We start from the raw sequence: 12,728 nt of genomic DNA on the forward strand, positions 1-12,728 counted from the left end.
AGTCCATCCTGGTTCAAACGTCGTCGACCTCCACGGCCACTGCCCCCTCCGGGAGAACCTCCAGGAGAACCTCCTCCACCAGGAGAACCTCCTCCTCCTCCGCCACCGCCTCCTCCGCCTCCACCACCGCCGCCTCCAGGAGGACCTCCACCACCACCACCACCGCCGCCACCACTGCCTCGACGGCGGGAACCTGCAGGAGAACCTGCTGGAAGAGGACGTTGACGCGGGCGTTTGCCTCCGGTGGTGGGACGAGGACGTTTGCCTCCAGTGGTAGGACGAGGAGCTGCGTTGGAAGGACCACTGGCGGCAAAATCTTGTAAATCTTGGTCGGAGATGTCATAGTCTCTTTGGATCTGGGTTCTCTGAGCCACGGGGATACTCCCGTCCAAAAGAGAACGCATCATGAGTTGTCGTTGGGCTACAAACCCATCGGTCTCTAATCCCCCGGTATTAAGACCCAGTTCTTCCAACAAGACATTGGGTTCGGGTGTCGGCACACGACCTTGATCCAACGTTTCCAAAAACTCTTGAATCGTACTATGGGGGGTTCGTGTTCCAACGCCGGCCGGACTGTTTCTGGGAGTCATGTTGGGAATGGTGTTCCCCACACCAGCCGGGGACGTACGCGGTGTCCTGCTCCCTACACCCGCTGGAGCAGACGTCATCCTGGGTTCAGAGAACGAACGGGTTCCTAGAGGAATGTGTCGAGCAGTCTCGAGTCGTTCACTCAAAGCCAAAGCCCGTCCTCCTTGTCTTCGACGTCGACGAGCCGCGCGTTCTTTAGCTCTCCGTCGTTGTTGCTGTTGACGGTACTCTTGCAATTCCCTTTGATATTCGGAAGGGTCGCGTTCAAATTGAAACTGGTCAAACGGTGATCCGGGACTGGAAGGTGTGGAAGGAGTTTGTCGTCGGTACTCTGTCAAGGCACGTCGATAGTCCGAGGGATCCCAATGGGCAAACGGGGATCCTGGACTACTCATTCACGTTTCCACACTTGAGTCGGACCATCCGAGGGTGTCACACAACTGAACAGTCGGTACCGATCGTCTGATGCGGGATGAAGGTCCATCATTATATACCCGTACGGGCGTTGCGTACACCTCTCGAAGAGACGAAGCACGTCACGCCATCGATCGGGAAAGGCTTGTAACGTCAAGGCCCGAAATCCCGTTTGATCTCTAGGATTCTTGAACACGAAGAGATAATGGGCATTCCTGGAGATGGTCTTGGCATACTTGCCGGGTGGAAATAAATCTTGACACAGATACAACACCGTAATGTTCCGATGATGCGATTCTCGGGTGAATAGATCCAACACGCGTTTGTCGTTGCCACCTTCGTCCATGAGATCGTCCAAGACCAAGATGCCGCCTTGACTTTTTCCAAACCATTGTCGAAGATCCGAAATGTCAGGGATTCCTTCGTGAAATCGGATCCCACGACCTTTCATCCGTTCGAAACGCGGTTGCCATACGGCATAACAGTAATGACACGGTTTGGTCCGACCTCCTTCAAAGACATCACCTTCCGTCAAGAGCGCTTCGGTCAATTGCGTCTTGCCACTCCCCGAGGGACCGACGATCATCGTACTACTGGGTTGCCGTATCATCCTTCCTCGGCGATCGAACTGCACCTTATCTTTTTTATACCCTTACATAAAAACAAAGACACGACAAGTGATGAAATAAATTTTTTATTAATCAATGTAGAAGAATCGGTTCATGCAGTGTACAACTTTGAAGGCAGGGTAAGGTATTGACCTCTTGGACGATTTGACGACGTACTTGTCGACCCACCCTTCGATCGTTGGCTACAAAATCATGGGGAGAAAAGGTTTGCACAAATTCGGGCATGGTACGTCCCCGAACCCTCTCTTTCAAAAACATCAAAGCATAATGACCGCAAGCGGTACTGTTCAAAGCTTGAAGGGTCCGATCGTTCCATTGCACGGCATCCCATTCGTCTTCGAGCCATCGTTCCAAGTCAGGTGCACTGTAAGTCGTCATCGGGAGCCCGTAACTGTCCATGACTTCGCACCGATTCTGTTCCGTCCAAAGTCCCAACCAATGTTGACCCGGTTCCCCTCGTGGATCCGTGTTGACAATGTAAGCGGCCCGTGTCGTACGGCTCGGGCGTGACGGAAGCCCGTCGGAGGGATGGACGCCATGAAAGACGCGTTTCAGGATCGGATCGTCCAAGGCCAAGGCGCGTAAGGTCACGTCACTCAAGGGCACAAATTCCATCTTCACTCGTACTTTTGATACAGGACGGCTCCGTTGGCACCGGCTTGGAAGCTGTCTTCGAATTCGCCAAACACCAGAATGGTGATGTTCTTGTCGGGAGCGGCATTAAATCGGATTTCCAGACGCAGCTTGCCTTTTTGTTTGGGATTTCGATGATACGGTGAATCGGCATTCCCGCTGGGTACATTGTTAAACATGAACAAGGTACAATTCTTGCCGAATCCCCAATCTCCTGGCTGAATCAGGTGAGGGCGGTGATTCGTCAGGGAACCGCTGACTTCCAAGACACGGTGATAGCCCAACCAGTCTTTCAGGGTACTGGTGCCATCCAATTCCAACGTTGGATAGGGATATTCTTCCCCACCTACCAGTTGACGAATACTCTTCACCCCAAAATCTTGGAAGGCATACGGGTAATACTCCAAATCCCCATTAAACGCTTTGCTATCCAGCAGCCCGACGACCAAACGGTCGGGAAGACGGCCTGTGAACAATTGGTCTTCGGTCCACAAGGTGGTCTTGCCATCGAACGAGAAGGTTCGGATTTGACTTTTGACCATAGGATAATTCGCCATTTGACCTTTCACATCGATCTTGGCCATCAGTTCGTTACCCACACTGACATTCAGGTTGACGCGACACAAATGAAAGGTGACTTTGATATCCCCTGCACCCAACGTGACGTATCTTTTGACCCCGGTGCCACTGGTCTTGGTCCCAAACAGGAAAAAGTCCGGCGTGTTGCAAAACAGTTCCATCACCATTTCTACGCGAGGGACCAACAAACGTCCCGTTCGCATGGCAGCCAGATGAGGATACATGATCATGGTGGCTTTGTTATTGCTGTAAAAGAGTTTGGTGGCTGTCTTCAAAGCATTCGTACTATTGTGTGCCCATCCGGCGGTGGTGGAAATGTCGTCGTCGCCTCCCGCGGCTGCCAGCTGTTCTTCCACGTTCAGGTAATTCACCCAACCTTGAGGGGCCAACAACGTATCGCCTTCGTCTCGACTGTAATTCAAGAGGGTTTCGATGAAGGATTTGTACATGTACGTGTCGGTCTGTTCGCTCATCAAGACGCCACCCAACCGTAGATTGATCTGCTTGAAGAGACCGTGAGCCAGATTGTTGGTGACGTACACAAACTTGGTATTGTTGGCATCCGAGGCACTGTTGGCATCGGCCACGATACCGTTGGTGGATGCCGAATTCAATTTCAGTTCGATTTCGAAAAAACTACGTCCCAAATCCACAAATTCGTCCAAACCGGGGACGGTAAAGGTGATGGGTACGATACCCGTCATGGCCGCACTGTACGGGATCATCCGGTACGAATCGACCGTGATGTCCGTCGACGGCATGGTAAACAGTTCCAGACTCATGATCGTCTTCTTCTTCTTCTTCTACGTCGTCGTCGTGGTGCTCTCGGTAGGTGCGGGATCAACCAACCACCGTACTGAACGGGTGTCCTGCCTTTTATAGTAGGGGCAGACTGACGTCGACGGTAGGCGCGTTGTCGACGCAACCGTGAATGCACGACCATCGGTCGGTGAATCATTATCGTCTAAAGATGGACGCCACACTTCGTTTGGCTTTTTTATAGGCATGTCGTCCACCGGCCTTGAGACCGGCTTTCACCAAAGCGCCCGCTTTTCGTTTCAAACCACGTTTCAATGAGTTTCCCACCACACCTCCAACATCACTGAGGGGACGACCACTCGCTGCGGCTTGAAGTCCCGTTTGCATGGCATTCATCAAAACGGGCGAGGCAATCTTGATCAACTCTTCGGTAGCACCCGACCCACGAAGGTACGGAGGATAATACCGTGTCAAACTACCCCCACGCATGATGAGAAAAATGATAACCCACGACGTGTCTTCATTTTATACGTTTTTCATTTCCGTTTCCGGAACTGAAAGGTGACGATGGTTCTATGACCTCTTCCCAGGTCAGCCAGACGTCCATCACTCTCGGCCACACTGACTTCGATGACATCCAAGTAACGACGACGCATGGGCATCCATTGAATATGCGTCGGTTCGAAATAGACGTCCCCTCCGCCACGTCGTTGATAATGGACTTCTCGTATCAAAGGATGTTCGGCATCTCCCATGACATTACTGCTCACCACGTCTGAGTACACCAATAAGCTTCGGGAGGTATGACTTAGAGCCTGCTGGAAGGCCGTGTTCAAATTGACAAAGTGCCACTCTACGGTGAAACTCAGAACAAGCCAGGTCGTATCGGCCATCCATAACGCTTCCAAGACTAATTCCGTATTGGACACCCGCGCTGCTTTCTTAGTTTCTTTGTCATAGAGACTGTATCGAAGATTGGGACCCAGACTGTGTTTGCCCTTGTTGTCGACTTTCAACCATCCCATGCGAAAGGCCAAATCCTTGACGATTCTCAGTTCCACGTTATTACCGCTAAGAGGACGACTTCCCAGGACTCCAATATCCTTTTTTTCCAAGATGGCCATCTCTCCTTCCCAGCGAAAGGTCGGTCGATGTGCGTCCTCGACCACACCATTCGCCATGCCTTGCAGAGTCCCGGTGATCTCCCAGTCGATCTCTTTGATCAAAGCGTTCATGAGTCCGACCCCATCCACGATGAACGGAGAATTCTCGATGACATTATTGCGCCACACATCTTCCGTACGGGTCGTGAGAGTTTTTGTCGATGTGTTGTAGATTTGATACCTCAGTTGTATCACGCTAGCACCCTCGGAGAGAAAACTACTGAGATCCAAACCACTATCGGGTATGGAAATGGATGTCAATCCGACCTCCCAGTCCCCTTCAAACTGGACCACCTGAGGAAGTCGCGACTTGAACGTGTTGGTCTTATTATCCGGAAACTCTCTCGAAGGATCGCTGAGCACGACGATGCGATTCATGACGACGACGAAAATGAAGACAGAGCGTGCTTGTTGTATTCTTTGGAAAGACCACGGGACGCCCGTCGATTTCCTTGACACGGACGTGGATCGTTTCGATCTGAGATCCTCGTAGGCGATGGTAGTGTACCTGTCGTGGTTCCCACCAGACACCTCCGCTTTTATAGGGAACGGTACGCAGCAATTGGTCGTACGACTCCTCCAACCATTGACTTTCCACTAAATTGACGTAGACAAAGAGGGGACGTTCGATCGGTTGCTTCGCCAAGGGAGTGGGTTTCAATCTGGCAAAGGCCTCGTTCAGACGCACGAACCGCCAATTGAAGGCTTTGGCCATCACCAAGAAATGAGCATTGTTATAGAACGCATGCCATCCCGAACCTTCAGCGACCAAGGCGACCGGCCCGGTTTCTTTGGTAAAAGCACTAGGGTACGACGGAAAAACGGATCCGTCGCGAAACTGTTCTTGGGTGTAATCCGGTGTTGGGGCGGTCTCGTCAATGGCTTCCATGAGGAGATTGGGTCCTTTCTTGTAGTGACCCGGTAGTGGTTGAAAAACTCCGTATTTTATCACCGTCTTGACACACCATCCCATATGGAAAGCCAGTTCGCTGACCCATCCAAAATACTTCCACATGATTCCCTGCTGATACACGAGCGTATTATCCAAAAGCAAGTCGTCTCCCTTCCATACAAACTTGGCCATAGTATTGTATCGCGTCGTCTTTGGAGGGGTCTGACTCGTGTCCGTGACTTCAAAGTAAAGATGTTCTCCGGGGCTCAAATTTTGATGGATCTTCTGTTGCATCAGATCCAGGATCTGTTTGACAAATTCCACACCCGTCTCGGAAGGAGTCAGCTCCGATAACCAGATGACCCTTCGTTGATTTTGAAAGTCATGCATCTCTCCCTTGGCATTCTTTTTCCAGGTGGTATAGTAAAACATGCACACGTAACCTTCCTCACTCCATGTCTCTGGATGACCCACACCATGGTACGACTCGTGAACCAGAATCTTTTCGGGGAACGAAGGTGGTGGTGGCGGCGGTGGTGGAATGTCAGGCAGAAAGACACCACTCAATCCCACTTCCCAACGATCCGTGTCCTGCTGCCAAACACGTTCGCTAGGCAGCCGGACTTTAAACTCGGAAGGACCATTATCGGGAAACTCGGATTTTTGAACATGACTCGACAACGTCACATAACGAGACATCGTGTATGGTATCTTTATTACATCTTTGGTATCTTTTTTATACATGTCGTAACGCAGAACGAGGAATCCAACTATCGTATTTCTTAGGCCAACCTAACCAACGCACTTTCACGAGGCGTTGACGTCGTTGCAAGATCTTTTCCACGCGGAACAAGGCTTCGTCGGGTACGGTCACTTTCTGAACATCTTCTTCGTAGAAACTACCTTCGAGAGGCGTGCCATCCCATTCTTTCAGTTTATACGTGACCACGGGTCCGGGTACCACGCGTTGTACGACAAACACTTCTTCGGTCCAACCCGGCAGATACCCTTTCTTGAACGGACGATGTTTCTTGCTAAGTCGAACGCGATCGCCCACTTTGAGTTTGGGACGAGGACGCCGCTTCAATCGTTTGCCGTACAAGGTGGCCCACACCGCGCTTTCATTCTTCTCTGTCACGTCGCGCGGTGCCATACCGATACTCCGATGTCGACTCCCATTGTACCCGTCGAGGAGTTGGGGCAACACCTTGACATACACTCGCGTATTACGCGCCGTGAAATAACGATACATGCGTTGTTTTAACGTACGATTAAAACGTTCGACGATGGAAGCTTTGGCATCCCCATGCGTCGAAAAATGGTGAATGCCTTCTTGTTCCAACATGGTTCTGAACGGGGCATTGTAAAATTCTTTTCCGGCATCCGTCTGTAAACGCAACGGTTTCCGTCCACTCTGTCGCAAAATCTTCTCAAACGCTTCTGTCACAGCCACCCCGGTCTTGTTCTTGACGGGGATGGCCCAGGCGTACTTGGACAGCACGTCGATGACCGTCAAGAGGTATCGGTTTCCACCATTCCATTTCTTGAGAGGTTGCATCTCTACCAGATCGGCTTGCCATTGATCGTCTTTGTGGAACACCAACACGGGGGACGTCTGAAAACGTCGACGAACCGGACGATGTAACGTGTAGGCCAATTCCCCTTGCAATTCGTCTCGGGCTTCTTTCAAGGACAACCCTTGGGCCTTGGCATAGCGGGCCACGCCGCCTAAAGCGCCGGGCGTGCCGGGATCCGTGTAGGCGGTGACGCTGGAAGCACGGCGGCGGTTCTTCCGCTTCGGCATGTCTTGGTGAGAAGGAGTCGCACGGTCAACTCCAAGAGACTAGGTAGCTCTTTCAGGTACCGTTGTTCCAACGTCTGCCACGTAGCGTACGCTCTCTCGGGTCCCAGAGTTCGCGTCAACCAGGTCAGATACATGACAAAATGAGGCCATTTATAGTCGTCCTTGCGTTTCAATGCGGCGAACGTGGCTATGGCATCCACGGGTTCTTGGGTGGGCAACCCGTCCCATTGATCGTCTCCTTCGAGACAGGTCATCAATTCTCGACATATCCAGGTCAAGATCGACCAACGGAGACGTCGTCCGTACTCGCGATAAGGCAGACGTACGATTTGTTCGAGTCCCACCCTCACCACCCGACGCCCCAATTGAGCACACGACATCATCATCATCACATGTACTTTTATTCAAACATTTTCACATTGGCTGACTTTTATACACTCCGGAATCGATACGAATCTGATCAAAATTCAAATCAAAAAAACAAGATTTCAGCAATCCTGGTGTGATGGGACGGATCCGTTCCAATCGTCGGCACCATTCTTCCTCCCGTTTCTCCATCCTCTTCTTGAGGTACGCATGATCATCCGTCGGCAACGGTCCGAACATCTTCTTCCTCTCTAGGTCTATCTGATACTTCTGCCACTTCTCCTGTTCTTCCCGAGAGATCCGTTGGACCGTATCGTGATCGTAGCCCTCGGCACGCCTCTTGAGGATCGTCTTGCCCCAGGCCAGATCCACCCATTGGAAAAACTTACACGATTCCTCTTGCCGACAGGCTAAGAAGAAACGATCCTTGTTAGGGGAGTCTGGTTTCACCGTCCGCGACAAACGCGCCTTCTCCTGATGGTAGCAATGCCAGGGTCCTCGTCGGACATCCTCATGCAGCTGCGCCTCAATGGCATCGATCCAGGTCTGGATTCGATCGGCACCCATCACGAACAAAGGACACACTCCATCGTAATCTCGGCAGTACAGGTACGGAGCCCCATTCTTGGTCAAGCCGCCTGTCAACGGGGTGGCATGAAACGGGCACAGCACGTCCTTCGGACCGGTCAATGGAGGCGGCGGTGAGGATCGGGACGACGAGGGTGACACCACCGGTGGTGGTGGTGGTTCAGGAGCCGTACAGGTTGGTTCAGGACCGTGTAGGACAGGATCAAAAGGCACGTCATGGTGCACCCTGCCTTCGGCCAAGGATACCACGAACGGTGGATCTTTCTGTTCGAGGGGCATCGTAGCCATCACCTGTTCGTACGAAGGCAACTCGGGTGGCACAGAGGCCAGCAGAGCATCCAACTCACGAGCGGCTTGATTCAGTTCCTCGTCCTTCTTCTTGATCTCCTCTTTTCGTTTGGTGGCCGCTTTCTCACGCGCTTCCTTGTAAATTTTGGCAGGCGGTTGAGCTGCTTCACGAACGACATCGTCTTTCTTCTTACCTCGTTTGGTCGGTTTTTTACCCAAGCCAGGATACCTAGCGGGAGACACACCTCCGTATTGCCACGACGTACTCATGGTGATCAATGAAAACCTGACTTGCACGACACCGTCCTTTATAACCCGTAGCACGTGTTCCTCTCGTGCTTGATCTTCACGTGTCTCCCACGTGGACACTCTCATAAAACATCGAAGCTCCTTTCCGCTCTCTCCATTTGTCACAGTATGTCTCAGGCAGCAGCCACGCAAACAGAACAAGACAACGATCCCATCACCTTACGACTTCTCAAACGTATAGACGCTCTCCTGGATCGTTACTTGTGCAAGTGTTGTCAGTACGAAAAGAACCGACTCCCTTTGTCAGCCTTGAAGACCTGGAAACCGGATGCTAATGTGTGCTCAGAGTGCAAATACATCTTCGACGATGCTGACGACCCCGACCCAGACGTGCGCAACCATTGGTGGTCCAAACGAGGGTGGCGCACCAAAGACTACTGGTCCTCCGCCGAATCCTCCTCCTCCTCCGAAGACGACGAAGACGACACACCCCTTTGATGACGTGTGCTTCGTCCTGGATTTGGAATATTTTTGCAGTGGGCGGCAGATCTTACCTAGAGAACTGGGATACTGCGACCATACTGGGACTCATTATGGATCCATCCACTACAAACCTTGTGTGGAATGGCCCCATCTCTCTGCCAAAGATCAACGTACCGCTCATTACGTTTCCAAGTACGTCCATGGTCTTCCCTACTATCCCAGACAAAGCTATCATGTAGCCAGTGAACTCCTGGTCGATGTCCGACGTCTCTACCAACAATTCAAGACCCCACAACGGACCCTCGTGGCTCACAAAGGAGGCATGGAAGGTCAATGGTTGGATACCTGGCAGATTCCTCATCTAGACTTGGAACGATGGGGATGTCCCAAATTCGACGATCTACCCCGTCTCTCCGTCGGGTCGTGCGGACGACATCAGCATCCCTTACAATTGCATTGCCCTCAAGTCGAATGCTACCATTTCGTCCAATGGATGCGGTCTCAGCGACTCTTGTCTTACGACACGCGTTACATCAATCACGAACGCACGCAAAGAATGCTAGCCAGTCAGACACCCAGGACCCCGTTACGCCCTGCCCATTGGAAGACGTTCCCTCCACCCAAGTTGAACTATTTTCTTAAAGAACACAAATGTAACCGCCAATGAAAAATAAAACATGTTTTTTAATTCACATTGAGTGTTCCTCTTAACTTAACTTAACGTAAGGATTCACAAAGGTACTTTCGATAATAATAACATTGTGTCGAACTCCTAGCATGCAACCATTCCGTGATTGGACGGTGTGGAAAACGAGACTCCCACCAATGAATAAAACGTTCAGCGCGATAAACAAGTTCCCTCTCCATCAAATGTTCCACCTCACTAAAAACAAAATAAACAAATGTCAACGTCCCAACAGTCCCTCTAGTGTGGTTAAATCATCGTCCGACAGACTCGACAACTCAAACCTGTCGTCGTCGTCCTCAAACTCGTCGTCCGAAGGATCTGTGTTCAGATTCCAGATAGTCCGGGTCACGGCATCGTAGACTTGTTGCACAATGGCGTCCTGACGCTCGTCGTACCGCGGGTAGTTCTCCTTCTCGTTTCCATTCAGGTAGACCTCCCGACAATGAGGGCAGGTCCAATGGCTTCGGGTCAGCCACCACGTGAACAAGCAACCCACGTGCAAGGTTTGGTGGCAGCATCCCATCTCCACCAAAAGATCTGGTTTGATCTTGGCGCCTTCGATGCCTCCAGGTACTTGTTTATTGACCTTCTCCACAAACGCCTTCACATTGTTATCATCATCATCTTTGAGTCCAAAGTCCTCCTCGCCACAGATGACACAGGGGAACTCAGAGGTATCATCGGCGTCGAGGAATTGTCCTGCAGGTTTGGCCTTCCCACCCCAACGGACAGCTGCCTTCATTTCCACATCGTCCACCTCTTTGTCTTTGTCTTTCTGCCGAGTCGAGATGTTAAATATAGGACCCGTAAAACCCATTGTCGGAACAACATTGTTGTTGTCGTTGCTTCCGTGACCCCGACCGATGACCACATTCATCACACTGACCATCAATCGACCATTTCTTTCTTGCCTCTGTGCTCGTCGCATATCTCTCGTTACTTCTGCGATGGATAAACAACCTCCCATAGACTTTTCAAAGAACAAGAATGATGATCCTTCCAACGCCTCGACTCTTATAGACCTCTTTGGACCTCGTTTTCAAGAAGAGATCTTTCCTGGAGGGGTACCCCCCCATCCCCCCTCTAAGTCACCTGACCTATCACATGACCCATGAGGGTCTCTTATAAGAGCGTGCGATCCGAAACACCTTCATTCTGTTTGTGATGCCTCAACAATATGCCACCCGTCACGCGCTCGCAAGCCAGAAGAGCCAGAGAACGACTCGCTCGACTCCATGCGTTCTATCTAGAACACCGCGAGGAACTGCTGAGGAAGAAGCAGCAACTGGAACGGAAGAAAGCCGAGCAACGCCAACGCGAACGCGAAGCAGCAGCAGCAGCAGCCCAGAAACAATACGAAGAGGACAACAAGTGTGTCATCTGTTTCGAGTATGGCCTGACGGAACCCCACAAGCTCGAGCACCTCTCATTCACCACCGTTTGCCGTCACCTGGGCGAACTGCGCAAACTCCGGTACCGGTCCACCCCGATGAAGATGTTCTGCTGCAAGCAGAGGATGCACGACCGGTGTCTGTACGCCTTCCTAGCCACACAATATGGTTACATGAACCAGCAGCAAAGAAAGGAATGGCGATGTCCTCACTGCCGGACCAGCCTCATCGTGGTGGCAAAAAGATGCTTCCCCCAGACCCCAGAAATGGACCGAGTCCGAAGAAACTTGTTCGGGAATTAACGAGCGCCTCCGACATCTTCCAGAAACGTGGGGAAGGTCTTTGCCAGATAGGTACGACACCCGTTCCTTTGCGCCGTCCTTCGTACTGGGACCGTTTTTATGTTATGTTCTTTCGATGCATGTATCTGCATCCGTTAGCTAAGAATCACGCCATAGACGACCCGTCCTTTATGATTTTATGTTGTTTAGCTTTTTTGAATTTTTTAGTAGGGTAGTAGGTTCTGGATTCCTACACCATAGTTTATTCAAGGGACGAGGTTAGACACCAGGTCTCCTCACACGTTCCCGCTTGTACATTAAGTTTTGTTGTTCATTAAACCGTTATGATTCGAGAAAAACAAAACGGGTCTCCTTCATGTTCCGCATTCCAAACATACTTTCTTCATGTTCCGCATTCCAAACATACTTTCCAACTTGTCCTTCGATTATGACGTCACATGGACTTTGACCCCACCGTCTTAACCAATCCTGTTCACGTGTGCACGTGATAATGGCGGACCTAAAAATTTCCACCAATCAGAAGCCGATGCATCTCATTAAAATTTCGTCTCGACCAATCAGAACGCTCCCTCAAAAGTGGCTCGTATTCCCCCATAGTACTACTCACGATGAATCCACAAAGGCCAAAAACTCTCACAAAAACCTTTTCCAGCCCAAGATTTTATTGAAACAAACAACCTATTTGCTTTTTGAGGCGAAAAAAAAATCCTTCCTTAAATCCTATTTCATTCCATGCGTACAAACAAGCAACACAGTCCGTGTCAAAAACCATACGGAACTAAATAAATTTCTCACAAGAGGTCAGGGACACAGTACGAGTAATGGCGGCAAAGCCGATGTAACGCGAATGGTGTTTTATTGGATCGTTAAACAAAAGATGCCCTTTATATGGAGCTCAAGAATGGAACGTCA

General features: G+C 50.9%; 2 protein-coding genes across 2 annotated transcripts; both read right to left on the reverse strand.

Annotated features, from left to right (window-relative positions):
* Positions 1-979: 979 nt before the first annotated feature.
* On the reverse strand, positions 980-1,612 carry LOC138055983 (uncharacterized). The gene has a single exon (XM_068901841.1). It carries the CDS (start codon positions 1,610-1,612, stop codon positions 980-982), a length of 633 nt encoding a protein of 210 aa, XP_068757942.1.
* Positions 1,613-2,248: 636 nt separating this feature from the next.
* LOC138055984 (uncharacterized protein F54H12.2-like) lies at positions 2,249-3,625 on the reverse strand. The gene has a single exon (XM_068901842.1). The coding sequence runs from the start codon at positions 3,623-3,625 to the stop codon at positions 2,249-2,251; it is 1,377 nt and encodes a 458-aa protein (XP_068757943.1).
* Between the last annotated feature and the right edge of the window lie 9,103 nt (positions 3,626-12,728).

The sequence above is a fragment of the Montipora capricornis genome, chromosome 7, assembly GCF_036669925.1.
Source record: "Montipora capricornis isolate CH-2021 chromosome 7, ASM3666992v2, whole genome shotgun sequence".
Taxonomy (NCBI): Eukaryota; Metazoa; Cnidaria; class Anthozoa; order Scleractinia; family Acroporidae; genus Montipora; species Montipora capricornis.

Excerpts from the sequence above, each read along its gene's own strand:
- LOC138055984 (XM_068901842.1), bottom strand. The coding sequence starts at position 3,625 with ATGAGTCTGGAACTGTTTACCATGCCGTCGACGGACATCACGGTCGAT.
- LOC138055983 (XM_068901841.1), bottom strand. The coding sequence starts at position 1,612 with ATGATACGGCAACCCAGTAGTACGATGATCGTCGGTCCCTCGGGGAGT.